General features: G+C 44.8%; 1 protein-coding gene across 1 annotated transcript in view; it reads right to left on the bottom strand.

Moving 5' to 3' along the window:
• Positions 1-323: 323 nt before the first annotated feature.
• adamts9 (ADAM metallopeptidase with thrombospondin type 1 motif, 9) overlaps positions 324-13907 on the bottom strand; it is a 46332-nt gene continuing 32748 nt past the window's right edge. The window contains exons 29-40 of the mRNA XM_071915604.2: positions 12882-13052; positions 10189-10365; positions 7903-8073; positions 7404-7598; positions 6597-6726; positions 6085-6179; positions 5214-5308; positions 4924-5057; positions 4264-4355; positions 3035-3139; positions 1608-1716; positions 324-1381 (exon numbers count right to left, since the gene is read on the bottom strand). Coding sequence (XP_071771705.2) covers positions 1627-1716; positions 3035-3139; positions 4264-4355; positions 4924-5057; positions 5214-5308; positions 6085-6179; positions 6597-6726; positions 7404-7598; positions 7903-8073; positions 10189-10365; positions 12882-13052 — 1455 coding nt within the window. The 3' untranslated portion in view covers positions 324-1381; positions 1608-1626. The remainder of the gene's footprint in view (positions 1382-1607; positions 1717-3034; positions 3140-4263; positions 4356-4923; positions 5058-5213; positions 5309-6084; positions 6180-6596; positions 6727-7403; positions 7599-7902; positions 8074-10188; positions 10366-12881; positions 13053-13907) is intronic.

Below are 13907 nucleotides of genomic sequence, written 5' to 3'. Positions count from 1 at the left end.
TGTACAGAGGCAGCATGGTTGTGATCAGTTCACTTTCAATTCAACCAACTAAGGAAGAGGATTTTCTTCAAACTCCAAAAATTGTGAGCTTGTTAATATTGTTAATATATGAATATTAACGGTTGATATACTTTAAATGAACAAAGAGTAAATGCTCTGTCTTTCAGCAGTGAAAACACAGTTTCACCTCACATTTTGTACTGATTGAACTGAGAGTAAATTGACCTCATCCCTAAAGGGTGCCTCTTCAACTTTAAGAATTCTGTGTAAAACTACAACAAATTATAGTATCAGTATGGAGAATGTCTTTCTATTCTGGTTCTGTGGTCGTAGTAGTAGCAACACATGGCTATTCCCTGCAGCAGCAGCCTGTTATTGTCGCATCTCCACCTCCACCTCCACATCCAGCTCTCCCCCTGGTAGTCCCCAGTCTATCACAATGGACTGTGGTTCACTAGCCTGTCGTCTACTCCCCCATCCAGCTGGAAGAGGACATCCACCTGCAATTAAGTGCTGTAGCCATGCTGATGGAGTAGCCTGCCACAGAATAGAGCTTGTGAACAGATCTTATGATGCTAACCCAGACACTAAATGTCCAGTCCAAGTGGAAGTAGCTGGACACACAAGCTGCTGGGTGAATAGAGCAACAGTTGCCGACAGGTTAGGGAGGCCTGCTTGTGGCTGGAGGGTTCCTTGGTCTTACTGGGAAAATCTGGGAGGGGAATACCTGAACTGAGAGTTGGCCCTTGATCAAGGCACTGAACCAAAAAAGTGTTCCAGAGGAGCTGATCAATGGGAACCAGTATTAGACCAGTAGTAACTGTGACTGTAAACGAGGGTGTTGCTGAATAAGAGTGTGTGCTAACCTTTCCTGAATCAACAAAGGCTAAAAAAGACCCAGTGAGCGGAGACACCTCACTGCACAGGAAAAACAGGACCGATGACCATCATTGTGCTAATATGACAACGGCATTACTGGATTTAACACAACCTACTGGATAGATCCAAAAAGAACATATGGCATCTTAATAAGTGCAGTGTGGATTAGTGACAGCACTAAAAAGTCCAAATGGCAAATGTCCAAAAATGGAAGGCACATTTTGGCAGATATCTGATGCATGGCAAAGAAACACTGTGCGGTGTTTGCTCTTGAAAACAAAACCCTTAAATTATCTTACAATACAAAAATAAATGTGGAGTACAATAAATAATTCTTTTTTTTTTTTAACCATGCTATGTACAGTACTTACACCAGATTCATTTACACTATGTACACAATGGAGGGGAAGAGGTCACATGAAGGACGGGTTGGAGCCCGAAGTCGGCTGTAGCACCACTGAGAGAGGAGGGACATGTTGACACGATGAGCACCTGAAGAGGACTGCCAAGAAGAAAAGCATGCCAAAAATAAAATGGATGCAAATATGATTAACCACTCATTAAGAGTTCACAGCAGCGGAGGCATTTTAGGCACAAAGGGGTCTATTCACTAAACAGAAATGCAGTTTATCATTCTCCTTCCACCCTCATATTTCATAAATTGTTATCTGTAGGAGTGATTGAGAATTGATGAATGTTGTTGTTATAATCATTAATATATGGCATACCTGTTTGATGGCGTTAGATCTATGCCACTGTTACAGGCAGACTGGAGCCGGAGGACGGAGTACATTTACCACAGTAGCCTCCGCACATTCCTGTTACTCTGCTACCATCCTGTGGACACAAGAGGAATCACATGAGTTACATGTGATTCTGTTGCAGTGATTCTCCTAGGATATGAAGCAATAAAGAACGAGTTAGTTTCATAATATAGTAACACAGATGCTGAAATGTGAAATCGTACTTTTCAGGATCACAACTTACTAACTTTTTGTCCTGTGTTGTTAAAACCTTGTGTTGAAACATGACACTCACATCATTTACCATTTACAGGCTCTCACAGTCAATGGTCTGAATAAGACTGAGAAACAGCTGGCCGTTTCAACACTTGTGCAGTAAAGGGATGGAAATGGCTGTGCTACTTCCAAGTGCTCTGAGAATGCCACCAAGCTATTTGTAGCAGGGTTGTTTTGAAGGCATTGAAATTTGCTTTGCTATTTCAAAAGGTTGCCTCGCACAAAGACTGAGGCCCACCAAGCGGGCTACCACCAGGTACAAGACGATCACCCTCAGTAACAAGCAGAGAAATACAAGGTAATTAATCACTAGCACTTCACCGGCACCATTTGCATGCGGCATAATTGGCAGGTTCATATACACTCCTAGAAACAAAAAGTAAATTGCGTCAGACAGATACGCCAAAAGCACTATCCCACGGCATGAAAGCCACAGCATGCAGTGAGTGGTTTGTCTGATCTCCTCTGGAGTGCTCTCTCCATCCCACTGCCACAACCTGGCTTTATTTAAACAGCCTGGAGTGCCCAGAGCAGGCCGGCTGGCTATGGATATCAGACTGTGAACGCTTTTTGGCATCTCCGTTCCCTCCTGTTTTCGCCTTGCCAATAAGCGCTCTCCAGCTTGATCTCCATTTCAAAAGCAAGGGGGGGCCCACTTGAGAGAGCAGCTGCCCAATAAGGCTCCTCTCTCAGCAGGTTTATGAGGAGCCAGAGGAGCTTGGGATACGGAGCCCACTTGGGACCATGCCCAGACATCCCTCTGAAGCCAAGAGGACAAGGAGGAGAGGAGGGAGGGAGGGATGGAGTGTGAGGGGTGACAGGACAGAAGAGAAAGGATGAGGCCAGAGGATAAAGAGAGGTGCACATACATGGAGGAAGAGAACACAGTGTAAGAGGGTTGCCAGAGGCCACTGAATAATAATGAATGATAAGTATGCTAATTATGTTTAAACTCATTATCACTTTGCATAATTTACCTTGCTACCCAGTACCTCACTAAATACACTTGTCCCATCATGGATGTTGTAATCATTCTCACACTTTTCTAGATGCCATATTCAAAATCTTGACTATACAGGCAAACTTTGCTTGAATGTTGGGATGTAACGGACGTGTATGTGACATGTCACCAGTACCTGGGATTTTTGTATGTCAGCCACTGCATAGTTGCCCTGGGAGATCCACTTGGTGTCCTCGGCCACCTGGAAACCTGTTCCTGAGAGGTTGATCCTAAAACGCCCCTGAGAGAGAGAGAGAGAGAGAGAGAGAGAGAGAGAGAGAGAGAGAGAGAGAGAGAGAAAGAGAGAGAGAGAGAGAGACAAGAGTCAAACCTCAGACAAACCACAGGGGGCACTAGTGGACACCTAATCATAACAAACAAGCTGTGTAAATGTTACTTCCATTTTCCACTTCCCATCAAAGAACATTGCATGTCATCTTGTCAAACACAAATGCATCTGCATAAATGAGAACCTATTGAATTATACAAGCCAGTACACACAGATAATAGAAAATCTGGCTATTTGAGGACAGCATTTTTTAGAATTGAGCTTTCTCACAAAAATCTACATCTGGCTACTTCACATTGTGTACATTATATCCTTTCAAAGTGTAATCAAAGTAATTTTGACAGCAAACTTTCCAGCTCTCCTCAAGTGCCTTGGAAATGAGGCGGGGTAGAGGAGGGGGGGGGGGAAAGTAGGTGAAAGGATGTCTTTGAAGGACGTATTGGTGCTTCTCTCTGTCTCCCTGTTTTACTGGCTTTCCCTAGTGGTTAGCTGCTGCCGTCTGCACGTCGACACTGAGGAGACTCAGGTCATCTGGGCTGCACATTGGAGCCGGGGGAGCGTGGGAACTATACAGCGGTGCTCACACAGATGCACAGGGAAACAGGTTAACACACTCACGCAGAAAATGTTTGTTTTTTTGCACCTCTGTTATATTCCTTAAAAGCAAAAAAAAATATATCAAAAAAACATGGTATGTATGAGTATGCCAGCTGTAGAAATGATATGTGTGTTCTTATATGTCTGTGAGTGTGTGTGTGTGTGTGTGTGTGTGTGTGTGTGCGCTGTTTCCTCTCGCCCAGACGACACTGGGCTACGGAGTGTCTAGACAGAGCTTGTCCTTGGGTGTCTGCTCTACCTCTGACAGCACACACACACACACACACACACACGCACACACACACCCCACACTCGACATCATTTGGCTCTCTTGAAAAGCTACCTGAGCTCCAAGGTAACAGCAATGCTACAGTGGTGCAGCGACAGTATGGACGCATAAAGAGGATTGGAGTCCATCCTCCAAGCCTCCATGCTCCTTCCTCCTGCAGCCATATAATTACAGCTGTTGCAGTCCTCACCTGTGGGCAGCGGGCGGCGCTGTAGCAGTCTCCAGCTGTGGCGAAGGGAACTCTGTGGCCTTGGTGGGTGAACGCAAACTGCCAGTCCGTGGCTAAATGTCAAGACAGAGCAACAGCCAGGTCAAGTGGGATGTGTGCATGACAACCAACCATTCTTAGAAATGTGAATCTTGAAAGCCCCTTGAATAAACTGGCATAATGATAGCCTTGCATCTTCCGTAATGACCCAGCTTAATTTAACCTAAATCTGGCCTTAGTTTTAGGGTCACTCTAATGGCAATATCAGTATAATTCCATCTACTTAGTGCAATTTCATCTAATCCCCTCAAGCCTTTTAATTGTGTGTTGCTTAAATGAAGCTTGAAGACATCTTGAGCCCATTAACCCTCATGAGCATGGACGTAATTAAATGGCGAAGGAGGTCCTTATTTCAGAGTAACTGCAGAAAGTCAGCAGGCTTTAACATTTTGATGACATTTAGCGAGAGTGATGATATACACTGCTGTAATTAACATCGGCACAGGGTGTTATTGTGTGTGTGTGTGTGTTTGTTTGTTTGTTTGTGTGTGTGTGTGTGTTGCACCCTAATCATGGGCCGTGATTCATTTGCTGTCTGCCTAATGCACAACTGACTAGCGGCTGTGTGTACGGGCAACTCACTGATGATGTGCATCTTGCTGAGGTCCAGGCGGACTTTGGAGAAGGTGGAGAGGCCAGCGGCGGCGTAGTCTCTCCGACACTCACAGTCCTCTCTCCTGGAACCGTTGGCCGGACACTGGGTGGGGTCGATCAGTCTGGAAAACATACACATGATTACCTCCCTCAACCATACATTTATTCATTTACAGTAAAAAAAAAAAAAAAAAGAAAACGTTTACTCCCACTGCCAGGAGTCCCTTGGTTCTTGTAATGAAACAGGCCGTTCTCATTGTTATCTGTTAGTTGTTTACCTGAAGCCAAAGACCTCTGAGAAATTCTCCCCTTCTCCGGTCGTCAAGGTGATGTACTCCTGCGGCCTCTCTGTCTGCATTCCTGCACAGTAGACCTGAGGAGAGGCAGGAGGAGGAGGAGGAGGAGGAGGAGGAGGAGGAGGAGGAGGAGGAAGGAAGGGTGGTATCCAAAATGAGAAGAAGGGAAGGAGGGGTGAAGGAAAAGGCCAGAGAAGAAAAAGAGGAAAAGCGAAGAATGGGGGAAAGAGAGGTAATGATAGGAACACAGAGATTAGAACAGAAGAAAGAGGAATGGAGTGGAGAAGGCACAAGAGGAGCGGAAAAGAGGAGAATTTAGATATACGACGGGATAGGTTAGGTGGTGAGGAAGAGGAGTGGAAGAGAGTAGAGGTTAAGGTGGCACCTTACATGCCCCAAGAAACACAGACACTCTTATACAAGTCGTTAAAGCACAACACACACGATCCCTAAATCTGACCTGGGTTGGCCCGCCCTTCAAAGTCATTTTGAAGACAGGCAGTCTGAAGAATTTCCTCTGACTCTGGGTCTTATGGAAATGTGCTGCATCTGTTTGCAACATTCTACACCACGCCATGGTGCCAAAAGTATGCCTAAACACAGGCCAGTAGGGATCAATTTTAAACGCTATGTAATGCAGGCACACACACGAAGACACCCACACACACACACACAGGCAAACTAACACTGCAGCAGGATGTTCTGTCAGTGTTTAAGTCATCTGAGATGAGAGGAGACGTGGCAGGAAGACCTACTTTTCAGTTGTCTCCCTCCCCTTGTAAATAAAAACCTGTTCTGGCTTCATGAAAGGTGCTTTGTGCATCTATGAAGTTAGAAAATCATTTGATATTACCTTGAGCGCTTTCCCTTGAATATTGAGAAAGTGTTCACTATCTGGGAGGGGGCCGTTCATACTCCGGATGTCTCCACAGCTAGTGGGCAAATGGCCTGGGAGACACAAGAGAAGCAGAACTAAGTTGGTACATCATGCGAAGATTTCACACAGAAAGGCACACAGGCTGTATACACACACACACATGCACACACAGGCACACAGACATTTCAGGAGTTAAGTCGAGTGTGGCAAATTTCTGCATCGAATCAAAGAAAATGAATAGCCGCTCACTCTTTGATGTTGTCCCATCCTACCGTAGGGAAGTAAATACACTAGTGGACAGTTAGACCTTTGATGTGTGTCTTGGATCATAAATATTTCACCTAAGGCCAAATCTTGGAGATGAGAAGATCAACTTAAGCTATACCTAGTATTGGGCTTTTGAGATGTGTTCAGTTGGGATGTATATAACCCTGGTAGTCCTGACCTTTGCTCAGACACAGCAGTTCTGTGTGTACTCTTGTACTCACAGCTTGGGTTGCTGCAGGCTTGCCTGGCCTCTGGCATGGCGTCCAGAAAACACCTATTGCTTTCCAGACCGTCTGCTGACACACACTGCACCTTCCTCTCCATCACTCCATCCGGACAGCTCACTGAACACTGCGGGGGAGGAAGAGAGCCATGAAAGTGTGAAAATATAACTTGTACCAGCAAAAACCTCGCATTTTAAAAGTCATCTTCTCAAGATTTGGAAATTTTATGCTACATTTTTGCCATTTCAAGATGGATTATCAATAATTTGGAATGGATTCAGGTTGGTAAAGTGTTTTCTACTTCAGGCACAAGGGGCCTCATTTATATAAAAAAAACCTTGAGACCTCATTTATGAAAAATTCTTATGCACAAACGATGAAAGCGAAAGTTGTGATGTTAATATGAGCAAATGACACTGGTTTTCTCTAATTTTCTGTGATATATCACAACATAATAAAGAGTTCTAGAAAGTTCTTTACATACGTTATTCAATTGTATAATGATTCCAAAGAATACAACATAAGAAATACATAGAGCTGATACTTTGGATGATGATCAATAGTATCATCTTGTGATATATCACAGAAAATTGGATAAAACCAGTTTAACTTGCTGATATTAACATCACAATCAGTCTTTGATAAATCACAACTTTGGCTCATGTTTGTTTTTTGTTTCTTTTAGGAAACTGCGGATACAGACATGAATGCGCCATCTTGACTTGAATACTGATAAATGACTGGGCAACGTTTAGGTGCATTGACTTGGAAGAGAATGGAGATTTCATAGAAAGCCTCGCTCACCGGTCCCCAGATTCCGACCCTCCACTCCTGCGGAGGCGGGCACGGGCCCAGATTACACGGCATGAAGCTCTCAGGGGGGGTCCCGGGGCAGTTGGACGAAGACTGATGGCCGTACTCATAGTTATCATTCCCCGCATGCACCTCACTGCAGGACACCAGACGCTGGCGGTAGCCCTGACCACAGCTGGCTGAGCACTGGAAGGGAGAGAGACACTGGCATGAAATAACAACAGCGTACCACACAGGAAAACAGGCCTGCTTTTTGTCATGTCCACATCACTGGGTTTGGAGATGGTAATTTAGATTTACACAGCTTGTTCTTTCTAATTAAGGCCACAGAGTAGATGGCAAAGTATCGCCCATTCAAAGCACATGAACTGTTTGCAGTGAAGGTCTCCACAGTTTCAGTGGGACTTGATCAGCTAGATGCCACACATCTCTGCTAACATGTACAGAATCACCTTGATGATACGGCTCAATCAGCTTCATTGGCGCTCACCTCAGTCCATTCCCCAGTGATCCAGATGAATTCACAGGCGTTGGTGTTGCAGCTCTCTAAGTCAGGAGGTCTGATCTGGTTCACACAGTACATCTCGTGGACCTCGTCCTGGTTCTGGTCCACGCACTGCAAGGCTCGTCGTCGGTGGCCTGACCCACACGACTTACTGCACTGGAGTGGCGGAGGAGAGAAGACAAAGACTGACCTTTTAAAATGATGTCAAATCGTTTATGACTTGGAAATGTTGTTGTGAAAAACAGTGGTTGTTCTTTTGATCAAATTGGACCTAATTATGTAGGTGCTTCTGTCCACATGCAAATAAGAGGGTGCATAGGGCACTGGGTCGTTCTAGTCCATGCAAAGTAGTGGCTCTTAATAATTATCAAAGTAACATTGCCTCGGGACAGCTGAGATAAAGTGTCTGAGATGTTTCTTCTTCGTGAAAGTCTCTAATACGGGCAATCGGAAAACCTTCACCACATGAGAATATGGAGGAAAGATGTCAAAACAGTAGATAAGAATTGGGAGGAAAGCACTATGTTGTTGAGTAGGAGAGCCTGAGCTCATTGCCAAGTCCTAACAAGAGGTTATGCAGCTTCTAACTCTTGAAACTGTTGATCTTTCCATGCCAGCAATGTATCTCATGAAAAATCTGAACAGATTTTTTTTTGCCATTGCTGTAAATGTCTAACCCTGTGATGTGGTATTTACTGCTTTGACTTGTCTTCGCGATGATGGTAGACTATTGACTGGAAGCTTAGAGCCATAACACTCTTACTACATCCAGGTCCATGTAGTAACCTAACTCAAGTGTTACGACATTCAAGTCTGTCACAGCGGTAATTCAAGCACAGAACATTTTAGGAAGGGCTTAGAGAGGCTTAGACATGCGTCAGAAACACTATGCTATTACGAATGCAGCCCACTCCAGCTGGTCTTCATCACTGTTAATATGTTGAATACTGTCAAACAACTGAAATACCTGGAATTGTTATTGTGAGCTGAGCAGTCCTGCTGTAGCCTACTATTGCAGGATGTAGCTGCATGATTATATTACTGACAATAGATATAGGCTATACGCTAAAATGTATTAGAGAAACTTATAAAAAGGTGGAGATGATAGAAAAGCACACTCGACCGCAAACTGCTTGACTGTGCTTCGGTCTGAGTTTTCACTATAGGTTCTGGCAGGTCGGTTAAGGCTATATGGGAATAAGCCAGGGCAGGCATAGTAAAAGGAAATGAGGGTAGCCTAAGTTATGGCAAGAAAAAAGGCTTTTGAAAGTGTTTCTTCTCAAAAGTTGAAAATTACATAGGGGGAATGTTGGCTTACACATTATTTCTGATTTTTGGAGTCAACTTAAGTGCATGAAACATGTGGCTAGGCACTTTAACCCGCCAAACGTCCCTCAGCGCCAGGTGAACCGCTGTAATTACCTCCAGCTGTTCCTGGCGCGCGGGGCGCCCAGGCGGGAAACTCTGAACATTTCTCCCGACTAATTAGACTCTCCTTTAAGAGAAGAGATGTCATGCTGCTCACTGACCCAGATTCAACACCATTTGAACATACTGCTGCAGTTGTCTGTTCCAATAACCCCAACTCTCAGAAACGGCCAGAAGGCTGAAGAGAAGGTAGGCTATAGTAGGCTATACAGAAAATTGCTTACGGTAGCCTAACCCAGAAATATAGCCTTGGCATGGGTCTAGACACCATGCTTTTGATTTCAGAACTGCTGGTGTTTTGAGATGCTACAAAAATGCAAATGTTAAATGTTATTCTTACTAGTAGCCTAAATGTATTTTCTTATTCGGCTAAGCAATATAGTTCTTTAACAGTGAAACAAAGTCACGGTATGACTTTCGGCTGGGGCATTACAGTCGGCCTGTTTAGATTATTAAAAGTGATACGGTCACAGGTGCGTTCGACAGGCTTTAAACGCAACTCAGCCAATCAGAAGTGAGCACCGGAACTATCCGTTTCATAACGACTGGCAACTAGGCTTCGCTTGGAAAAAAGAGATGATCATCTGATTTCCATCATGGGCATGCAGCAGCTCGCCTCCTCTCCTCCCCTCTGCGCCTCCTGGCCTGACTGCAGTGCCTCCGAGTGGAGTAGGCTACGAGGTCTGCTCTGCTCCCCATTAGCACGGCAGCGGCTCGTACTCCACTTGAAACGACACGCGCAGCTAGCTAATGCTCCTTCGCCTTACTGCGTCATTGCTGTAAAAGTGCTTTTCCAAAGACACAAGTTCGACAGTTTGTCCGCAGAGGCGTCCAAAAGCTTACCGGCTGCCACTCTCCCTCCCTCCACCGGTACCGAGAGGGACAGTCAGCGACCCGGCAGCTCTGGCTGGAAACCGGTCGGGAGGGCTGGGGGCACTCGGTCTCCTGCGGGCTCCGTCGGGCTCCGACCTGGCAGGACACCTCTCTTCTCTGTATCCCGTTACCGCATGATGCTGAACACTGAAAGGAGGCGACAGGTAAGACTTTTAAACCAGTTTTATTCAGCCATAATTATGTTGCTCCATTGAAGTGCATTGTATTCTATCGTATTGCCACCATGGAAAAGCCACTAATTTTCCTGTAGGGACTTTTACTCAATAGTGACTTTAAAGTGACTTTATTGTAGGCTACTTGAATGTTATCTTTTCCCATGGTATATATATTTTTTTATTTCATATGTTATTACTATAACATTCTAGGGAATATTATACTATACACTAAAACCCATGAGTGTTCTATTCTATTCTATTCTATTCTATTCTTTTCTGACATTTGTGTTCTAGATGATATCATTTTGTGTCCCTTCACATCTGGTCTTTTTGACTTGCCAAGCAATTATGCACATATTTCAATCCACATGCATATTGGATTGGAATATTTTCCCATTCTAAATCTGAACCATTTGTGTGTTATTTGTTTTCATGTAATTAAAATATCACAACTGAGAAGCTGATGACAAATGCCTGACATTTAGGCTAATTAAAGCATAGCTTATTATAGAGTCAGTTTATTTATGTGTAATGGTTAAACAACACCAACAAAGCCTCCAAGTTCTGATTTATGTGTCATGTGTGGTTGATGTTATCTGTTGATATATTATACAATACTGCAAAAACGAAATAATTGGCTTTGGAAACCTGAATATTATGTAAACTTGAATCAATAGTGTATTTACAGAAATGGAGAGAGGCAATATGAAGCTGGAGCCTGGAAAGTGGGTGGTTTTGTCAAACTGTGTCTAAACCACAGTGAAGGCCCTCAGTAAAATGCTGTTTTTAATGAAAATATGTCCTTGCCCCTATAACACAGAACACATTTCTACACAGAGGAGGAGAGAGAGAGATGGTTTGAATGTTGAATCCACAGTATTTTTTTGATGTGATTTTGTTTTCTGCCAATTTTGTCTGCAGCCATTAAGCCAGAGGACTGAAAGAATCACATGATGTAAGTGCTTAATTTAAGTTACTAATTTTGTATTTTCTCAGAACATGACCTGGTCAAACAGAGATGCTGTTGTTACTCAGAACAACTTTAATAGCGCTGTACAAGTTTGGATCGTTAATGTAATGCATTACAGGTAATTTGTGTGGGTATGGAGTGAATGGGGATAATTAGATTATCTGTGCATGTGGACATTATGAAAAAGTGCGAGAGAGCGCTTGCGTGTGTGCGTGTATGTTTGTGAAAGAGAGAGAAACCACCAATATAACTGCTCATAATTTTTCAGATAAAAGGAGAGGGAAGTGATAAACATATCCAGATGATCAAGCCGAGGTGAGAAAATACCTTGTTAAATTAATGGATGGGAGCCAGAGTGTGTACACCTTCACAAATCTTCATGCATTTGTACATAACACCTCAATCCCTTACAGACATTAGATTGGCACATTTACAATGTGTCCATTTGTATGTGACAAAATCACTTGAAACAACGTATTCCACGGTTTATATCTGCCATTGTATTTCAGCAGTTAAACCCTAGGCACCCTGTTGCACCATGGGTAATCATGCTGTACTTGACTAAGACCCTTGTGTGGAGTATCATTTTCTCCTGGCCTGTGTCCTGCTCCACAGCTGTTTGGGAGAGAGGCACATCCTCTGTGAGGTATGGAGCACAGATGTGGCTCTCTGCTGGGACCCTCGGCCAGTGGGGTGAATCAGAAAAAGAGGGGGAGAGGGAGAAAGAAAGAGAGACAGGGAGTAAAGAGAGGAAAAGAGGGAACAGGCACCAGGCTCTCCAGCAGCCCAGGTGCACGTTGTGAGTGTCTCTGGCATGGTGTGGTGAGTGGATTGCTTCGCTGGCAGGGCACTCAGAGAAAAGACCAACATGTGGTTCCCATTGGGAAGGGAGAAGATGGAGAGGCAGCACAGAAAAAAGTAGAGGGAGGAAAAGAGCCTTTGGAAGAATTGAGAGCTAGAGAGAGTGAGGGAGTAAGGTACTTGAAAGAAAAAGTGATCAGTGGGGGAAAGAGCAAGAGACTCGGGGGGGAAGATAAAAGGGACAGGGAGGAGAGAAGGGGAAGTGCGAGAGGAACAGAAAAATACAGAGGGGGGAGGGGGAGCTTTACACTGGCTGGACTTCACCTCAGTTAGGCTTAGATCAAAGAGAGGGGCGCGCATCCCTCCTGCTGTCCCAGTTACTGTACCGTGGTGTAGCGGCCCCAGTGTACCCCACCTCCACCCCCCTGTCTCCAGCCGCCTCAGGCTGTGCTACAACCAGGCAAACCACAACGTGATGTGTAACAGCACCCCTGCCTTAGTTAGTGGCCTGGCATGGTGAAGTAGAGACCACGGCAGACAGTGAAATACAGTTGTGTTTTGCCGCAGATGTTTTCACACACATACACACACACACGCCAGAAAGCTGTTAAGCATTAAAGTGGAGAGAGGGGAAAAAAAAAAAAAGCCTACATGTCTGGCAGCGTGAGAACACTGGTGGTAGAGGAGTGTTTTATAGCAGGGTGAAAGAGTCCTACCTCTCCCCAGTTGCCAGTCTTCCACTTGGGACAGCGGCCACCTCTGCAGCGCCTCTGCTTGCTGGGCTTGGAGGACAGGTGCTGGCAGTTCTCCTCTGGGACGGGACGGCCCGACCGGGTCACACAGCTCACCTTACGGTACTTGAACCCTCGGCCGCAGGAGGCTGAGCACTGCAAGAGGCCAAAGGTAAGAAGGAGTTAAATAGAGGAAAAAGTGATTCCGTAACATCAAATCATTTTGATCAGTGTCATGTTATGGTACAGGGTAAGAGATAAAATGTGAATAAATATAAAGGTATATTTTGTGTGAAAAGTGCAAAAAGTGTTGTCCAAGTAAAACAGCTTGAGTGGGATTCATAACGCACATAGCAATGATGTGTAATGTGTCAGGCTTAAGGTTTGAACTGAGAAAACATGAGAAAACTTCAACTACAAATCATAACACAACTGTTCCATTAAAAACACAAACCACAACACAGGTATCATTAAAAACACTGGTTAACTGTTACTATGCAGGTAAATGTTGTAATTGTTTTGTGCATCTTCATTGACTCAATAAAAATGTTAGGGGCTAAGACCCAGTTCCACGTGGGTAACTAGTCCAATAGAAAAGCGTGCCATGTCAGCCCGGCAGCAGTTTGTTTCACCTCCGGGTTCACTGAGTTACACAAAGCCTAACTCTCTGTGACAGGCAGACACCCCACACCACCACACACACACCCGCACACCCACACACACACACACACACACACACCAGTGTTACGGGAGGGAGTGGAGAGGGGTTGTTGGATTGTGCTCGGATAATCAAAGGGGGCGTTGCGTGTGGGGATGGATGGGAAGCGACAGGCTCAGAGTTGAACGAGTACGTGGCCCAGCGTGGGGTGCTGCTCTGACCAGCAAGGGACTGTGCTGGACAGGAACATGCTATGACCTCTCACCTCATTCAGGGAGGGGATGGGAGGGAGGAAGGGAAGTGAAGGAGGGCTCCTACAGTTCCTAGGGCTAAATAAAATGCTTATTTCCCAG

This window comes from Centroberyx gerrardi, chromosome 5, assembly GCF_048128805.1.
Source record: "Centroberyx gerrardi isolate f3 chromosome 5, fCenGer3.hap1.cur.20231027, whole genome shotgun sequence".
In the NCBI taxonomy this organism is placed as follows: Eukaryota; Metazoa; Chordata; class Actinopteri; order Beryciformes; family Berycidae; genus Centroberyx; species Centroberyx gerrardi.
The sequence above is the reverse complement of the archived record's forward strand: the minus strand, read 5'-3'. Positions and strand labels throughout refer to the sequence as shown.